This window comes from Molothrus ater, chromosome 18 (genome assembly GCF_012460135.2).
Source record: "Molothrus ater isolate BHLD 08-10-18 breed brown headed cowbird chromosome 18, BPBGC_Mater_1.1, whole genome shotgun sequence".
Lineage (NCBI taxonomy): Eukaryota > Metazoa > Chordata > Aves > Passeriformes > Icteridae > Molothrus > Molothrus ater.
Window position 1 is genome coordinate 11,317,754 of NC_050495.2, and position 20,167 is coordinate 11,337,920.

At 40.2% G+C, this 20,167-nt stretch overlaps 2 protein-coding genes across 2 annotated transcripts in view; one reads left to right on the forward strand and one right to left on the reverse strand.

Moving 5' to 3' along the window:
- Positions 1-20,167, reverse strand: part of RSPH14 (radial spoke head 14 homolog) — a 76,621-nt gene that overhangs the window by 32,734 nt on the left and 23,720 nt on the right. The window lies entirely within an intron of this gene.
- GNAZ (G protein subunit alpha z) overlaps positions 1-20,167 on the forward strand; it is a 51,535-nt gene that overhangs the window by 13,363 nt on the left and 18,005 nt on the right. Inside the window, exon 2 of the mRNA XM_036393116.2 lies at positions 7,257-8,532. Coding sequence (XP_036249009.1) covers positions 7,810-8,532 — 723 coding nt within the window. The 5' untranslated portion in view covers positions 7,257-7,809. The remainder of the gene's footprint in view (positions 1-7,256; positions 8,533-20,167) is intronic.

Here is a 20,167-nt window from a genome sequence, read left to right on the forward strand (position 1 = left end):
TCCTTCTTTTTTTATGGATACAGGATTTCTTGCTTCCTGTGCATATACCATTCAATTTACCCTAGAAATCTTACCTAGCTTCAGTGACTTTATTCTCTCATTCCTTGCCTTTATTTTTGCCTTTCCTCCAGTTCTTTCCCTTAAAACCAGCAGAACAGTTGTGATGTATTTCTGTCTCCAAGATGCTTTCTTATGCACCATCACACATAAAACTCATCTGTTGTTTCCAGGATTCCCATTTGCTGGAGCATCTTCTCCTTGCCTCTTTCTTGGCCTTGAGCTTCAATCTTGGAATCTTCCCTGGCTGCTTTTCTCTATTGCATTAAACAAAGCTCCTGCCTTCAGGACACTGTTATCTGTACCCAGACTCTCATGTTCTCACTGCAGAGATTCCCATAGCTCATGCCTGTCACTGGAACAGCTAAAGCAAGCATGGTTGTGCTTTATTATGTCACCTTTAAGGCACAGGAAGAGAAACTTCCTTTTACAAGGCTATACTGTTCTCCTGTACACATCCCTCTTAAAATCTCTTTTGCTAAAACTATCAAAATTCCCTTATCTTTCCTAAGGTATTGTGTGCAATAAGGTTGTATGAGTGATAGGAAATTTGCCATTACATTCATGAAAAAAATCTAATGTTTACTAGTGCTTTTTTAAAAAAAATGCTATAAAATAATCTCCTTAGCCTTGTAAGGTTCATGAAACAACAACCCTGTGATAGTGACTCTTAGCTCTTGAATGACCCACATAAGGCTTATGGGTCCCACTAATGAAGACATAACCTCCACTGCTGTCATCACTGGAGTGCTTACAAACACTGAGTGGCTGCTGCATTTTGTTTGCTGCTTTATTGCACACTTTTAAATGGGTCTGACGTTTGTACGTCCCTAAAGCAGCTGCTGTGTGTGTTGTTTCTTCTCACCCTTGTCTAGCAGCCAGGATTTCCTGCACACCCACTGCTAGGCCCACTGTAATATTCTTGTTCTTGTGGTGCTTTTTGATGCCAGTGTAAAGGTCACCTGGAAAGCGGCTGCTGTGGCAGAGTCTGGCTTAGTCAAACTGCTGTGAGGCACAGCAAGTCCCTGTGCAGCCACTGCCACTGCTCTGGGCTTTGGCCATGCAGCTCAGAGCAGAACTGTGCTGTACCTGCCTCCAGTCAAGAGTCAGTCAGTCTCATGTCTGCTTGTGCTGCTGCTTCTTCTCCCTGTCTCGCTGTAGTTTGAAGATTTTGCTAAAACAGGTCATAATTTAAATAAGTATTTTAGGTATTAATGCTTCACAGGATTTATGTTTCCAACTTCCTCTAGTAAGTGGGGTGTGCACAGTTAAAAGAAAAATAATCAATAGGTTTTTGTTGAATGCTTGGTTTATAAGAAATACTATGTTTTCATTCTAAGTTCTTAGATTTCCCTAAATCTTGGATGAAGCCTGTATGCTAAATTTTGGCTGGGTGATAGTACAGTGGAGGATATCCCTGACCAGCATAACTTGTATTGTGGTACTGCTAAAGTTTGTTGGATATTTCCCAAACAATAGCCAAAGATGTTTAAGCTAATGAATACAATATCTCACTGCAGCAAATCTGTTCTATCCCATGTCAGGCACACTCAGTCATAGGCTGATAGGTCTATGCCTACACAGTAATTTTCTTTGGGTTCTCAATTATGTCCTGGTAAAACTTCCTTCTGCCATGTATCACAGAATGGTATCCCTAGGTGGCAATTCTATTAGCTGAGCTCAGATTTTATGCCACAAATCTGAGTATTTCTATAAAATCACAGTGGGAATCAGCAGATGAGAACCTAATGGACCAAGGGTGCTGAGAGCAGCTGGGGCTGGTAACACTCAGTGCTGGTGACACTAAGGAGCTCATGGTATGGCACCAGTTCTGAGCAGTGCCCGTCTCATCCCCTGCCTTGGACTGAGTTCTGAATGAAACTTTTTCAATAATTGTCCTTTTACCTTCTTTGACAACCTTTATTGTAAGAATCCCATCCTTACACAGCAGCTTCTGTTATTTGGTGTTGTTTACTGTGGCTGAGGTCCTGTGCCATGAATATGCATTTCTTGGCTCACTTTGCTATTCCTCTCATTTTGGTATCCTTTGCACAGACATTAAATAATTCCTTGACTCTGTCTTGGGGAGTTAGTATAGAGGATAGGTCCTATTTCTCAAATAGAGATCAAGATGGATAAAGTAAAAAAAGATTATTTATTCAATACTTAAATATTTAGAGGCTGATTATACTTGAAAACTCAGTGCATTTCTTTGTCACAAACAGTAGCTCAATTTGGGTATCTACGAAATGGACAAGCAGAAATCATCTTTGAAAAGATGTGCTTAAGGGAGTTAACTGACATCACAAAGAACCCCCGTGACAAAAAGGGACAGAATTTGGTAGTGTCCAGTCAAACACTCAGCTAATTAAATAATGACACTTCTTCCTTCACTCATCTGACTAACAGAATACACATTTTAACTGCTGCAAAAAATAAACCTCAGATACAGCAGATTTCTCTGCTGTTTTCTTGTTCAACAACTACATATGGCCCATCCTTTGTTTTGGGTGGGATTATAGTGCCTTAATGTGTAATTAATTGAAAGTTTTATCATAACTGCAACATACTTCCTTGTCTTTCAGGTTTCAATGATTGTATGAAGAGAATGTCAGTAATATCTGGGGCCATAGTTTTAAAAGAACTTTCTTCTGCTATAAACGAACTTCAGTCCCCATACATTAAACAGTAAATTAATTTCTGTCAAGTTATTTCAACCTTGTATTTCTACAGCATGCATGTCTGGGACTCTTTCCTGTATGCTTCCCAGATCCAAAAATCTGGACTGATTTTCCCATTTCTTGTGAGCCTCAGTTCCTTTATTTTTCTCTCTCTCTCTCAAAAAAAGCCTGCTTAGTAGAACACTTAATTTCTTCCTCAGTAAATGCCTTGGGTATGTCCTGATATATCACACTCCCTTGTGTCTTCTTCTCTTTCATTAATAGTATAAAAATGATTGAAAGCTAAAACATGCAGAAATAAGGTTTTGTTAAAGTACAGAAATTCTCAGTGGATGTGTATAATCACTAGAAACTGATTACAGTAGCTTGGCTTACACTTGTAGGTCTTATATGAGTTCTGTGCTACTTCTTGCTAGATTTGCTTGAGTTTGCTTTTACATGGGTGTAAAGCTTTTTACTGTGTGTGAGTGGGCTGGTGGCCATGAAGCTAAATGATCAGATCACTTGCATTTGAAGGATAATACAGCTTTGTGCCTACAAAGCTGAAATTCCTACTGCCAGCAGCATGCTGTGTGCAATCTCTGTGCTGTGACAGTCACAGTCACTGGTTTTGTTCTCAGCTTAGGAGTCACTGCCTTTCCACAAGATCATGGGGGAAGCATCTTCCCAGGCAGGGTCTGTAACTCTGTTCCACAGTGACGTGTCAGTGGATAATGAATCCAGAGACAATACTTGGATCTTTCCTTATGGAAGTGTTTACAATTGAATTGTGGTGGTGTGTCATTCTCCTTCCCTCTGCTGCCATAACTTGGGAACATGCTGGAAAAGGGAGAAGTGTTTATATTGCACACACAGAGATCAGTTTGCACAAGCCAGGAGCGATGGATAGGGGCAAAGAGCGAGCTTAGATATTAAACCAACAGTAATGACTGGTTTTATTGGCTACAAATGGGTGGTGAGCACATGGTAGCACTAAACAACTGCTCAGCTTGATGGGCTTCAACACTTGAATGTAGTAACCAGTGCAGAATTTTGTTCAGGTGTCCTTCCCACTCCAGGAATTGGTAGCATTCCTCTTTTGATAGTGGCAATAGATCACCATCAGGTCAGGATTTGGGGCATGTTAATCTTATCTTGTGGGAAAAGCTACCCATTCTAGTGATGACAAAATAGCCCATCTATATCATCAGACTTAAAACACCCCATGTTTTCTTAACATTCTGAGTCTTCAGTTGTCAGCAGAAGGCAAATATGTTAGTTTAGACCCACAGATACAGTATCATCTGGTCATTTGAATAATAAGATTTTTTTAAACAAACTTCAGACAAGTGTGCAAGTGAAAGGAAGCAATAGGGCTTCCACTAGAGTAACTGAAAATACACTTACCTAATTAAAAACTTACAGCCATAAAACACTCACATGTTAATACGAAATCTGATTTTAAGAACCCAACAAATTCTAGACTGCTTTATTTTCTGAGTGTATTCCAAGAAAAAGTACACCTGGTAAGAGGAAGTTCATCTGTGTGTAGTCAGGGCAGTAAACTGCAGTAATGTAATAGTTTGTGAAGTTTCCTGAATTTCAAAAAGTATTGATTGTGAACATGAGAGATTTTTTTCACTGTGGGAAAACCATTTTTTTCATATGGGAAAACTTATTCAAATACACAAACTTTTTTACTGTAGTGCCTATTTGAAAATAGAATGTACTACTCTGCTTTACAAAGCAATAATATAATCACCTACTACTTGAAATAGTGACAGCCAAATATCATAGCAATGTAAGCAATAGGAATGACTGGAATTACAAAAAAACAAACAAAAAAAGGAATTCAAGAGTGCAAGACTAATATGTGTTTACATACTCCTGGTCTTTCCTACAATAAGGGGATCCTACTTTACCTTTTTTTGGTGTTAAACATATTAATGAATGGCAAACGAAATAGTTGATATGTAAAACCCTGTGGAATATGAATGATGCATCTGAATGTGTTGTGGAAATATGCAACAGGAAATACTCTACAGAATGTATGAGCTGAATGAAAACAAAAGATTATTCCTGAGAGAGTCTTTCTACCCAACCATTTGTCATAAGTGTTTGAGGCAAACAACATGAAGTTTTCAAAAGATCTCCTTGTCTAATATAGTCATAAAACCTCCAGATTGCTCCTAAGACTGCTGCCTTTTGGCAGGAGTAGGTGCCCTCTTGCTGCTTGTTGCTAGCAAGCCTCTTTTGTTCAGGATGGGACTGAGAGAATAAAGAGAGGGAGTCTCATGTGTGTTTCTTGCAAAATTCTTCACCTGTACACACCACAATGCATAGAAAATGTCATAAAGAATTCAGCAAGTGGTTTTATCAATGACATGAAATGAGACCTGTGATGATGAGGATTTAAAGGAGAACCAGTTTGGAATGTCCTGAACGTGTCAGAATAAGTGAGATTAGTGGAAGCAGCTCTGATTTTTATATAAGTAAAATCAGAATCTGGCCTGATATCTAATACAGAAATGTCATTCTCTCTGCATGGCCAGAAGGTTATTCATTAAGAAACAGCTTCCTCAATTCTAATTTTTCATTTTCTGTGATTATTGGAAAAAGTGACTTATTTGAAGGAAGTGTAACTCCTCACTTGGGAGGGTTTTCCTTTCCACGTCTTCAGAGTAAGTAAAGTTGTGCTAATTACAATTCTATTAATGTGTACACCAGTCTTTTAATTGTTCACTGATTAATCTGTTCTTCATGAGCTAATGTCCTGCCATACAAAGAGAAGTATGATAATTATAGCTGATATTAAGACTCTCTTGTAGAATTTCAGACCAGGTAAGAGCAATACATGGTGCATTTGGAGCAAAGGATTTGGATGTCTTTACATTTAAGATATCCAAAATGCTTAAATTGCCTGGCTGTTCAAGGACTGTGGTCCCTATAGGCAAAGAAAAGAGACGAGCATTTCAAACTGCTATGGAGAGGTGACTCTCTGTACTGACTGGATAGTTTAGAACAACTCAGAGTGAGATTAGTTTAGAATAGAATTCTAACCATATTCTATAATCATATTCTATAAACCATTAGAATATGGTTAGTTAGAAAGTTAAGTACATGAGGTTGCTAGTAGTTGTAGTTATACTTTTCTCACAATAGCTTGAGGCTCAACATGTGGCTTGGAACATTCTGTCTCTCTCCTGGTAGCGTGGAATCATTCTGTTTAATATGGATTTTAATTTATTGTCACATCTACATTTAAATATTGGTAAGTTCAAACAGGAAAACTTCTAAAGGCTTGTAGGGCAACTTTGAAAATGGTATTGGGAGACTTAGTTTAATTAAAATGTAGTAGAAAGTTTTCTGGAGCAGACTGCAAGTTTCTGTAAGGATCTCAGTGCTGTGTACTTGGTTTGCTAAGGCACTCACTGAGGAGCCTCCAGGCCCAACAAGCCGGCAGCAGGAGAGGTGCCAAGGTGTGCTGGGGCAGCACTCGGGGAGGAAGCCGTGACATCTGCGATTCCGCTGCCCACTGCGCTCGGAGCCTAGTGGGAGGAGCAAGCCCTTCCTAGAAGAGGGGCAAGGATCGCCAGTCAGCTGTCAGTAATGTGTTTTCCCTCTGCCAGAGCAACTGCTTCCTGCTGCTGCTGCCTGCTGCAGAGTTCCAGCTAGCAGGCTTAAACTCTAATCTGGGAAAGAATAATTGCTCTAACAGCCACTGAAAAGCTCTCTGCCCTTGCTTGGGATGGTGTTTCATGTGCTTCTTGTATGAAAAATTCACCCTGTAGTCACTGTTCTCTTTTACTGTAGCTCAGAATTTTGCTGTATTGAAATGGAAAGAGAGGAGGCTCAAAACCACTGAGCAGCTTGGCTATGGGAAGCTTACAAAGTTTGCATCTCTCTATTGATTAAACAAGTTGCAGGTACTGTGTTTAACAGTGCTGTTCTCCAAGGGGAAAAAAGAAAAGAGCTGTTGCAAAGATCAGTAACTCTTCCTTTCTCAAATTCATGAAGCAAAGTTAATCAGCATATTTTGCTTCTTAATTTAGTTATTTAAATGTTCAGTGGAGATAGATAAGATGAAAGAAAACTCAGGAGGACATCTGTCTGAGTACAAGATATTGATATAAATAGAGGCTGGGAAAAGTAGTTGTGAGTTTTCATTTTCTACTTCAGACATACCAGTCGGAACAGAACTGCAGGAAAAGCACTGCCATAAGCTCTTGCTGAGGAGAAACTGGGGCACAGCTCAGCACTGTTTGTTTTCATGTAGGTTTAGATAATAAAACACAGAAGGCTGAAAGGGAGATTTGATTTACTATTGTTCAGAAACCACGTTTTCTTGGTTTGCGAGTTTCAGCTGTCCCTATGCTTTTACTATAACTTTAGATATTTGCTTTTCTTTACATTTTTTTCCATCTGTATTTTCCATTTAGCATAATAAAAGGTTTAGAAGTCTAGAAGTGGAGGAAAAAAGTGAGTGGCTTGCTGCAAGAAAGCAGAGTCTCATTCATTTATTTTCCCATTGTTTGGCAGGTGGAAAGCACAGATTTACAGAGCTGAACTGGATCAGCTGAAGAAGTGGGGGAAGAGAAACAAAACAAGTACAGTACCAGTGAAAAGAGCTTCAGCTTTATCTTGCAGCATCACCACAGCAACCAGAGAACACGATCAGAAGAAAAGGCTAGAGCAGAGAAGGCGAAAGTGCGGCTCCTTACCTTTGGACAGAAGGCAGCAAGATCATTATGCAGAACAGAAGTGGGTATTTGATGGTTCTAGACAAACTGTGGCCAAGGGAAGTGTCCCGTCATTAACAGGAATGTGCCACAGCTCACGCACCGGAAAGGGGAGTGCCATGAGATCTGCTGAAGAGACTATTTCTGTGGCTGCATACCTCCATGGGTTTGCACCCTTGCTGGGACTCAATTAGGTGGCTGTAGGCATCGGGGATCATCAGGTACTGGCTAGTGACCTTTATTCCATTCGGGGTGTCCCTGGCACGAGGACTGAAAGGCAGCAGATCTTTTTGAGAGACGCCAAGAGAGTGAGCCAGTCTGCACCCGTCCCTTCTGTACCTGCCTGCTGTACCATGGGATGTCGGCAAAGCTCGGAGGAGAAAGAGGCAGCGCGGCGGTCGCGGAGGATTGACCGCCACCTGCGCTCTGAAAGCCAGCGACAACGGAGAGAGATAAAACTCCTCCTCCTGGGCACCAGCAATTCTGGGAAGAGCACTATCGTAAAGCAGATGAAAATCATTCACAGCGGTGGCTTTAACTTGGAGGCCTGTAAGGAATACAAACCTCTGATTATCTATAATGCAATTGACTCTCTCACACGGATCATTCGGGCTCTGGCCACCCTCAAGATAGAATTTCACAATCCTGACAGAGCGTACGATGCAGTGCAGCTTTTTGCCCTGACAGGCCCAGCTGAGAGCAAAGGGGAGATCACCCCGGAGCTGCTGGGGGTGATGAAGAGGCTGTGGGCAGACCCTGGCGTGCAGGAGTGTTTTTGCCGCTCCAACGAGTACCACCTGGAGGATAACGCTGCCTACTACCTGAACGACCTGGAACGCATCGCCGCCCTGGACTACATCCCCACGGTGGAAGATATTCTGAGGTCTCGGGACATGACCACAGGGATTGTAGAAAACAAGTTCACCTTCAAAGAGCTGACTTTCAAAATGGTGGATGTGGGTGGACAGAGATCTGAACGCAAAAAGTGGATCCACTGTTTCGAGGGGGTTACAGCAATAATTTTCTGTGTGGAGCTGAGTGGGTATGACTTGAAGCTGTATGAAGATAACCAAACAGTAAGTGCACCTTCTGCTCCTTGCTCTCTTCTCTTTCCTTTCTCCTTCATCAATACTTGGTCTTTTATCTCCCCCTCCTTCTTTCCCTCCCAAGGCAGTAATCCCCAGTGATTAGGAAAATCCAGAAGTTATGGTTCCTTCATTTGGATAGCTTTCCCCACTGGACAGAGTTAGTTATTTAATGTTACTTTTGGGAAATGGAGGCCCTTTTCACATGTCAGTCAATTTTTAATTTTTTTGGTGCCTTCAGCTAAAAGTTTCACATGGTTAACTGTTACTTCAAACACCACTTAAAAAGGTAGGCAGTAGTGACATCCTGGTGGACAGGGATGGTTCATTTGGACATCATGAGGTCCTGGGAAATGTCAAAGGTAAAATAACAGTAACAGTTTCCTCCCCGTTTTTTTCACAGAATTTTCAATAGGAATTTGGGATGAAATTAATTTTTAAAATTAATTAAACATGTTTTTTAATTAGTATGACATTTTTATATTTAAACTTTTCTTTGACTGTTTCTGGGTAAATGGCTAATTTGCCTTGTCCAAAGAACAGCCATTCCCATTTAATAGTCCTTAATGTTGTTAGCTTCTGGTTTTCACAGCATGCAAATACAGCAGCCATGGGAAATAGATGAATGCTTACAGATACACAAATGAATATTTGCTGCGACTTTCAAAGTGCCTGAATTAAGCTTCACAGGGATTTTACTTGAATTTTTTTTTGACAGCCTTGTAAAACATGCGGTTTAAGAGAAGGGATTTTGTGGGTAGGAATGCATGATGATCCCTTTTTGTTGGTATAGCTTATCACATATATAATATTTCCCTATTCTTATCTTCTGTAGTGACTTTACTGTTTATAAACAGCACTTCTGTTTTCTTCTCTGTACTATTCTGATGAGCCATTCCACTGTCCTGTGTGTGGACTTATCCTTCATTATCTGGAGATTCTTGTCTTGGCATTAGTGTCCTCTTATTGTAACAGATTTCTGTATCTGCATTTTGTTTAGTAGCCTCCTCTTGACATGACAGAAACATTGCCACTAATTATTTATCCTCATTTTCAGACATATTAGGAAAAGCATTTTACCTTAGACCCTGACTAGGAGTTTCTTGCAATACTTTGACTTTTCCTGCCTTACTGTTCTGATTTAAAAATCAAAAATAATTACCTGAAAGGGGGAAAAAATCAATATACCCTGAAAAATCCTTATGAGCATTGGTCCATACAGGAACAACAATAGTACCTGCATTGGTACATTACTGGACCTGCAACACTGAGACTGCCACTCATGAGAAAAGCCCTACAAGTGATGGAGTTGCAGAGTGTAAAATGCTTCCTGGTGTAGTATCTGTGGTGAAGAGAACTGCTAAATTAAACTAGGCTACTGCCAAACATAACTTACTGCTTGAGAGAGCATGTACGAATCTGGCTGATTTATAAACTGTGAAAGTTGAGCAAATGATCTGTATGAATATGAAAACTTCTGTGATCCTGTTGACAGAAGTGGAGAAATGCTCTGCATGAACTCTGTCTTTATGGAAGATGCGTTAAAATCATGATTGACAGATCTGGTAAGAAATGGGGGGAAAGCAGTTCTGCAGCCTGGGTGTTCTGATTATAGCTGAGTCGTGAAGTCTGCTGAGGGTGAGATTGTTGTAGTGACACCAGAGAGCAGAACAGGAGAACAAAAATGGTGCCTGAACTATTGGCTGCCTGGACAACTTTTCCTTCGTGTGACATTTTAAGTGACTAAGTTAAATTTATCCTGCCTGAAAACAACAGAAGGGGAAGGCTGACTTTTTCAGGGGCTTTTGTCTTTCTCCTGCTATGCTTTATTCTGGGTAACATCACTCCTAGGAACAAAATCACTGGAGGTGACAGTTTGTAGACCTGGACAAACCAATATTTTTGCTTGTTTGTTGAACATATGTGATATTTAGCTGTTTACTAAAGAGAAGGATAAATGAAGAATTACAGTTCACTTTTTTCCTTCACCTTGTAAGCTCTGTCACTCTGAAATAATATTTTTCCTGCTTATCTAGGGTTATTTGGGAAATATGATCTGTGTTTTCATTCCTACAGTATCTTGGGAGGTTTTCCCCCTACCTAATCTAATAAATATAGCTTTATCATTCCATGCACCATAGCTAGTTAGCATGACTCAACCACATAACAGCTGCCTCTTCTTTTGACACAGTTGCAAAATTGTAAAATATCTTTGGATAGCTATTGATTTATTGTATGATTATTATTCCTGACCAGCACTCTGAGAAGGCTGCCTTTAGTTTTTATATCCCATGCTGATTTCTTCTCTATTATGTCAAATAAATTACTGGTCTTGTTTTTCATGCTCCTTAGCAGCTGATTGACCCATTGTATCTTTTATTACATATTAAGATGCCATCTCTGGCCTTTGATAATGTTACATTATCGAGTAATAAGTTTTTTGCCTTCTTACATGTCGCATCCTGCACTTTGAAGGCACTACCCCTTAATATCTAAGTGTTTCATCTTTATTTCAATTTCTCTTTAAATCAATGTGTGCTAGAGAATGTCAAATAATCTGTACTCTCAGAAGTCACTGCTGCTGCCTGTTCCCATGGAAAGGATTCTTGGTTTCTTTGTGAGTGTCCCCACATGTCCAGCTCTGCCCTGCTGTACATTTCATGGATGGTTTTATTGTGTCCCCACGTGTCCAGCTCTGTCCTGCTGTACATTTCATGGATGGTTTTATTGTGTCCCCACATGTCCAGCTCTGCCCTGCTGTACATTTCATGGATGGTTTTATTGTGTCCCCACGTGTCCAGCTCTGTCCTGCTGTACATTTCATGGATGGTTTTATTGTGTCCCCACATGTCCAGCTCTGCCCTGCTGTACATTTCATGGATGGTTTTATTGTGTCCCCACGTGTCCAGCTCTGCCCTGCTGTACAATTCATGGATGGTTTTATTGTGTCCCCACGTGTCCAGCTCTGCCCTGCTGTACATTTCATGGATGGTTTTATTGTGTCCCCACATGTCCAGCTCTGCCCTGCTGTACATTTCATGGATGGTTTTATTGTGTCCCCACATGTCCAGCTCTGCCCTGCTGTACATTTCATGGATGGTTTTATTGTGTCCCCACATGTCCAGCTCTGCCCTGCTGTACATTTCATGGATGGTTTTATTGTGTCCCCACGTGTCCAGCTCTGCCCTGCTGTACATTTCATGGATGGTTTTATTGTGTCCCCACATGTCCAGCTCTGTCCTGCTGTACATTTCATGGATGGTTTTATTTCACAGCCTGTAGCTGCAACAGGCTTGGAGACTGAGAAACACTTCAAAGGTGCAATAATAAAGTACATAATAAACGGAGTTAAACACAGTTAAACTGTGTGCCTGAGGATTCCTGAGGTCAGTAGTCACAAGAGATTCACATGGTGCATGAGATACCAAAGTAAAGGTTGTGCAGGTCTAGAAGTGGCACTGCTTCAGTAATAACATCAATACAGATGTTAGAGGAAAACTGCTTGCAGGTAACAAGTAATTTTTATTCCCTTTCTTACAGCCATTGCAAATGAATATAAATATTAAATTTTAGGCTTTTTGGGGCTGTTTTTTTAGCATCTTGTTGAAAGGAAGATGCAGATGAAAAAGTCAGACTGCTGCAGCAAACAGTTCAGGTTGGAGTAGGCCTCATGCAACACTAATTGCTGGGGACCTAATCAAACCTCTAAATTATCTAATAATAATAACTGGGAAGCCTTCTGCCATATGTTAGTTGTATGAATTTTGAACAGAAATCCTGTTTCTGCCAGGATTTTTTTTATCAAGTAAACAACATTGGTAACAGTTTTTTCTTCCTCTTTTTTTTTTTCCCCCCTGAGGCCAAATACTTAAGGGGCTTATTTGCCTTTCCTGACAGTTCAGCTTTTTCAGTAATTCAGGGTATTAAAAATCCTTTCTGGCATGCAGCTCTTTTTCTCTTTTTCTGCAATGCTAATACTAACAGTTAGGACAGAGGGGAAATTGTGATCTGTGCACCCATAGCCTTTCTAGCACCTGTTATTACCAGTGGTAAAAGATCATGTCAGGAAACGCTTTTCTGACAAACAAAGCCAGAATCCTGGAATCTGGCTTTGGGAATCCTAAAATAAGATTGACCTACACTGTTACATTTTTTCATGAAGCTTTTCCGTTTCAAGACTTTTCCTAGTGAAGTTTGTGTGGGAGCAAAGCCTAGATGACTTCAGTGCTCATGTGTGTAATCTTTCAACACTGCCAATGAAATTCAACCATTTTTGCACTTAACAAAGTAATATATATTTAGTCTCTTACCCAAGATTAACTTTATATAGTAATGCATCACAATTCCAGCCTCAAGACTTGTATCCAAGCATGTACCTTCTAAAATATGTAAACAGCAGTAAAATAATGAATATACATAACAGGAAATGATTGATCAACTGTCAGTTTGCAGGTTTTTTACTAGGTGTTCTTTCAAGTCTGAAGATTTATTTTTGTTTACATTGTTCATTATGATTGTATGCTTCTTATGTGAATATTCTCCCATAGAACGCGTGGCACAGCAATTTTTCATGTTTTGGATTTGTTGCCATACCCTGGACTTTAAATTCTATGTAACTTCAGATACTAACAGTAACTTTATATGCAAATAATTCTGTCTGTAGGTTCACTAAATTATTTCCTCTAATTGGAAAAAAAAAGGAATAAATATGATAATGTGCCACACCATAGAATACAAAAACCAGACTCATTCTAATGGCATTGTATGATTGCAGGAAGATGCTGGTATCAGATTGTGAAAGCCTGGGAAGCTTTGCTGTGAGGCTTATCTATTTCATGTCAATAGACTAATCCCTAAGACAACCCTGTATTTAAACCTACAGATAAATATTTCTGTCACTGGAGAGCAGTAGAAGAAATTCACAGGGGCAAAACCAGAAAGACTTTACCAGTTTTGGAAAACCATGGCACAGAAGCAATGGACCTACTGGGCAGTATTTTCCTGCTTTGGTATCCAGGGCTGGTTGTCAGACTTACATCTGAATTAGATGACTGAATTTCCTGACTAGGTAACAGCAGGCATTGGCTAAAATCCTCCATGCCAAATGCCTGAGAGATGATGTAAGTCCCTGGTTTTGGTCTCTGTGGCTGGCTGTATTCAGAAGTCCTAGACTAGGTAAGGTGTTTTGCTGTGATTTTTAAATGAATTCCAAGCATTACAACACTAAGGCAAATGTAAAACATTGAGGCATCAGGAGTGGCAGAATGCTCCTAAATATCCTATGGACTTCAGGCTCAGAATAGTTCTTAGGTGGAAAGCCATGGGTACTGACAGATGAATAAATAGAACTGAAGTTAAAATCTCAGTGATCCAATAATGCTGCTGCTCTTCAAACTTTAAAAGAAGGAAAAAAACCCCAAGCAAACCCCAGGTGAATTCCAGGAATGCCTGCCAGTGCAGAGGCAGTAAAGGTTGCTCTGGAACTGCAGGCTTAAAGCACCAGCAGTGTAGTACACATGAACACAAGGCACCTGTCAAGCACTGGGGAATTGGAATGAGTCAGAAAGCCACAGCCCCTGCCAGGCAGAGGAGCTGATCATACAGCCTGGATAATGTCACTTGGATAAAGAATCAGGCTGTGAAGGAAAGAACTGAATGTCTCTGCTCTCTCAATGGAGGTGGAAAGCCATGAACATCTCAAATACACTGTATAGGAAAGAGCCAGGTGAAACTGGTGAACTGCTTCTAGCAAGCAAGGAGTTAGAAGAGGAATGCACCAGAGCAATACAGGGCTCTGTGACAGCATATTGTCATCTTCATGTGCAGCTCTCTAGGTGACTCTATTGCAAATCCTGTCCTTAAAAGCAAGCTGTAAATTTACCCTCAAAGAATGCCTTGAACAGTAAGGAATGCCACATCATTTTAGGGCTTGAGGCCTGTGTGACAAGCCTGGCCTAGCCTTATGGAAAATATGTTTCTTGGACATGTTGAGGTTTAATCTTCAGAAGTTAATTAGATTCTCTGAAATTTAATGCATATGAAGTAGAGTGGTACAATTCAGGCAATCAGTTTTACTTCTTTGTGATGAAAATATGTAGTTTTTAATGCAAAGATACTAATAAACTAAGCAACTTTTAAAAGACATATGAGAAATATTGATCATATAGATGTGGCTTGGAAATTCACTTGACTGCAGTATAAGGGGTCAAGATCCCACTGAAGCCCAATGCCACAAAAAGAATAATGTGGTTTGAGTTTAGAAACTTGGAATCTATCTAGTGGGTAGAGAAGTGTTGATATAAACTCTCATAATTCTGTATATTGTCTGCTTAACAATCAGTGAGTAGAAAAGTGCCAACATAAAAAAAAAAAGGAAAATTCCATCCTGGTCTAGAAAAACAGCTACTCTGGGTTATTTTTGTAGGTGTAGAAGCTGTAACAACTCTCTGTGGTAGGCCAACCCTGGACAGAGTAGTGGAGTCCAATTAGCCCTAAAAACCAGCAGAAATGCTGCAACAAAGGAGGATCCTTGCTGTTAATACAGCTTCAGAGGGAGTTTTGGTGGGGGTGGATTTTTCAGAACTTTCTTCCATTGTTACAAGTCAGTAATTTAGATTGCAGGTCAAATCAACAACCTCGTCAGGCCAGCATTGGCCATGAACTGGTCCCTGAGCATTCTTGTTCTTGGAGGGCTACAGGATTCATCATGTTCTCTTTTTCAAAATTTACTTTTGTCTAGTGCCTTTACACTTATATCCTTACAGGATAATCATCCTAATAACCTTTTATACCAATCACTGGCTGAGCAGTCTGGCTGAGTTAGCCCTGGTAAAAGGAGCCATTCTAGGCCCTGACAGAAAATATAGATATCTGTTATAGGCTGTTGCAAGAGGTGGTCAGTTTTATTTAAGCTATAGAGTTTTGTAAATCCAAACATTTTATCACCAAAACATACCTAGAAATATTCTCCTGGGGCAGTTTGAAGCAGCACTGAATCTAGACTAGAGCCTTTTCAGATAGAACTTTCTTTGTTCCTTGTTTTTTTGCATAAAAATATTCTGTGTATGCAAAATTCTTACCCAACTTGAAACTCATTTTGCTTGTTTCCTTTGTAAGGATCATTAGTGACTACTCTCTGGCAATTCTGCAAAATCCCTGAATTGAATTACTTACATGAATTTTAAAAAATCTCTGTGACTTGGCATACAGCTGAAATGAATTCTAATTCTGCTATATTGTTGTCTTAAGCTGGCCTGTGTCCATGGCATGTATTAATGTAGTGTTATCTGTTACTATAGTTACTCCTGTCATTAACTAAGGTATTAAATAAGCTTGGGCATTAAACAGATCCTATACACTTGCAGAGATTCAGTAATTTGCCCTTGTTGCTGCACTTTTACTGCTTTTTTTTTTTTTTTTTTGATTGTGTGCTGCCAAGACTGAGTACGTATGCCTGTATCTTGGGAAAGATTTCTGAACATCAAAATGCATTTTTTGAAAGCTATTAATACACTCAGTTAAACTTTTAACTTGTCAACCAATGACAGTGTCCCCTGATTATACTTCAAAATTAGCAGACAATGAATAACTCCTCTACTCCAATTAATTCAGCTCTCTAACTCCTGTCACTTATTTTTTAGATATTTATGCTTGATACTGTCCTTTCTTTCCATTATTAGGCTGATTGAGACAACTTGCTTTCAAAATACACAGTCCACTTACTCTCTGTGTACTTTTTCTCATGATTTACTGACTGGCCAGATTTTACTTTGCTGATAGGAACAAACTCCCAGCCATTTCCCATCAGTAATAATAAACTGTTGATAATAGTTTAAGCCAATTTAGCATAAAATGAGAAGAAAGAATCCTTCAGTCTCTCATTTATGGGGAGGAAGCTTGTGCCTAAAGTGATTTTGTAGGAGGCCATGGTGGTGTTTCAGATGTGCTGCACCTCCTCCAGGCCCCTCAGGTCCCCAGCCTGATGTTTTCTCCCTCTGCTCTTTCCCTGCCAGCACAGCCCTGGGTGTCACAGCTGCTGGCAATGCCTTCAGCCTGGTCCTGCCAAAGCTCCCAGTGCTTCCAGCAGCCTGAGCTTTCCCACTGAGCTTATTTCCATTAATATTTCCCCAGATCACTTGGAATTCTGCTGCTGTAAATGTTAATGCAGTAGCACCCTGGTAATACTGATGAGGGATGTCATTGGACTTGTCAGAGTACACTAATTTTTATAAAGCCTGTAATGATAGTGTGCATCCTCCTGGCAGTGCTACAGAGAGGGATGGCTCCAACAGGAGCTTGCTGTTCTTCAGAGATAAAATCAAAGTAGGAATTAGAAAGAAAGAAAGAAATAACCCCTCAACAACCCACACATGAAAAAAGGGAAAAAAAAATCCAACTGAATTGGAAATGTGAGAGGTTAACAAAGGAGGTTAAAGATATGTTAAAAAATAAAATGAAAGTTGACAAGAGTAAATGCTTTGTGGCTGTGCCTAAAATGTCCTGGAGGCAGTGTTCTGCAGAGCATGTGGCTGTCATTGCTATCCAGCAATCCAGACTGAGACTTAGAGCATTTCAAAAGGTTTCAAAAGGTTAATTAGTTCTGTAGAGCTAAAAAAATGTGAAGTACCTGCTTAGTGTATAAATACCTGAAGGAGCAAAAAATGCTCAGTATTTAAAGAAATACATAATCTAACAGAGAAAGGCAAAGAACAACTGGCTGGAAGTTAGGACAGATAAATACTGACTTGAAATAGTGGGGGATTTAATTCTCTCTAATGAGAGATTATATCAACACTTCTACCTACTAGGTGGATTCCAGGTTTCTAAACACATTGTTTTAGGAAAGAGGCTGAACCAACTTTTCTCTGGCAGCTCAGGCTGATCCAGGTGGCAGCAGAGACATACAGGTTATTGATGGGTCAGAAACCATGGAAAAGCCTGAGAATGGTCATGAGTAGGAACAGTGCCCAGAAGGTGGTGGGGTCAGTAGCTCAACTGGAGAGCATCTACACCAACACCCACAGCATGGGCAGCAAACCAGGGAGCTGGAAGGCCCTGCACAGCAGGAAGAATGACAGAGCTGCCATCCCAGAAATGCACAGCAGGAAGAATGACAGAGCTGCCATCCCAGAAATGCACAGCAGGAAAAATGACAGAGCTGCCATCCCAGAAATGAGGGGGGATGACTGGCACCACTGGAGGGCTGCAATGGGTGGCCAGAAACTGCAGAAGGAGCAGGAGAGCTGGTGGCTGATGTGCTGCTTGCAGGCTGCCCTGGCACTGCAGTCACAGCTGAGTTTGTCATGCTCAGACAGCCAGGAGGGAGCTCAGCAGAACTGCCACCTCCCACTGGGCCTGTTGAGGAGACTGGCTGTCCCTTGAGGGGACAGTCCTAGGCCAGGAAAGCTGGACATCCTTCAGGAAGGAAATTTTAAAGGCACAGGAGCAGGACAGGCTGTCCCCCTGTGCTAACAGATGAGCCACTGGGGGAGAACTTGTCTGGGAAACCTGGCTGCTCCTGGCTTGGATGGGTGTAGTGGCTTAACTGAGTCCTGGAAAATATAAAACTAGATGATGAAAGTCCTTCTATTTATATCATCATACATGGAGCTTAATAGTTAAAATATTTGTTTTACTGAAGAGGAAGTATTGGGAAATTGTACAGAATTCCAACAGATTATATCATAGATGCTGATTTCATTTTATTGATAGTAGTTTTCAAACAACAAAATGAATTAAAATATTGCTACCACTGATTTTAATATGAGCAAAACCAGGCTCCAGATTTTAATTCTTTGTATTTTGCTTTCCTGATTAATACTTCTGTATTTCTGTGCTCTTTGCATTCATTATTTGCTATGAGGAAATTGCTAATTTTTATTAGTATGAATTTTCTTTATTAATACTGCACATTCTCAATTGTTTCCTTTATTGGTAAATAGATCCTGGATGATATCTTGCTTTCTGACTCATGAAGCTGACTTTCTTATAGAGAAATCAGTTTTATATGCAATTTGTTGTACTGCTCAATGTACAGGTACAATGGGAAGGTATTTAAATAATGTAAATAATGTAAATAGCTTCCCAGTGTAAATAGGGAAGCTCTTGTACAATATCAGAGAGAAGTGAGGCGCTGTACAGCTAAAAAATACAGAAGAAAAAAGTCTGGCTTTCCCCAGTTTGACTTTTCAATCATTCTCCCTCATCAATATAATTATTTTCATGAATAATTCATCCCCAATCTGTAATACCACTCTATCACTTTTTGAAGTTGACACAGCTCAATAACAGCTCCTGCTGAAAGGGCATCAGTCACACAGCAGGGCAATGTCAAGTGAGGTGCAGCTGGCCAGCAAAGAGAAGATGAGTTAGAAGATAAACTCTTGGCTCACCTACATATTATGTATTGAATTTACAGGCCATGCTGCTAGATTGCTTTATTGCTTGGTATCTGAAGTCTTTCCCACCCATAAACCTCTGAAAAAAATCTTCGGGTTTTTTCATTTTTTATCCCACTTACAAGAATCATTATTAGGTTAAAGATGGCATAAATTAGTTTTCAATTTTGCACTAGAGGCAGAAAATGTTTTTAACATTTATGCAGTAGTATTTTTGCTGAGGAGCCCTGTCCCATGTTTTGAGGTTTTTTGCTCCAAAGTAGCCAGCATCTATCTTGAATGGAAGGTAATTGGGAGTGATTAGTTAGAGATTTAGTTGAAAATGATTCTGAATATGGATTTTACAGATGGTGTGATTTCAGTTAGTTGCAGGTTCTACTTCATGTGAAGATTTTAGAGAAATTATAACCTTTTTTCCTCGAGGGCTTTTTCAAGGTGCCTTCTCAGTTGGCCTTACACAAAGGATTCTAGGGCATGCTCATTAAGAAGTGACCAGAGTTTTCTGGAACAGCTTGAAAATGCTTTTGTAATTCCACTCTTTTCTCTATTATGGAGATGATTATCCTCTGAACAATAGGGAAATTACATGAATATCTAAAAGTGCAAGCTGGAAACCAACAGGTTTTCTATGGTAATAAATCCTGGATATAAAATACCTCCAGTGTTCTTAAAATTCAGTGGTAAAGTGGTATCTGTGTCATACAGCTCTGTGGGATCTCAGCACATCGTTCCCGATGTCCAGAGATGCCAGGAGAACCCTTGGGGGTCTCGAAAATCCTGGAATGTTGCCAAGAGTGTTTGGTGGCTTGATTTTGATCCATCCACAGAAGTGACAAGAATTTGAGGACATGAGAATCACTTTAGAGTGAAGGGTGTAAAAGGGACACATTTAGAAGGGTGAAATATAGACTTTAAGGTTTTTGGTACAGGGGGGTTATGGAGACAAGATGGAGGGATCAGGACGTGTCTTGTCCTTCTTCTTTCTTCTTCTTGTCCTCCATCTCCTGTGGTGATGTTGGCACTTGGGGATTGGTTTATGGTGAAGGTGCACTTGCTAACATGGGTGAAAAGTATTGGGAAATAAAGGTAAATATCATGTACATAGATTTTAGTATAAAAAGACATGACCGCCCCGTGGGTGGTCAGAGTGCCCTTGGCTGCCTTGCAGATCAGACCTCTGTTGGGCAGACAGAAAATTTTGTAGATAAGAAACAATAAACAATCTGAAG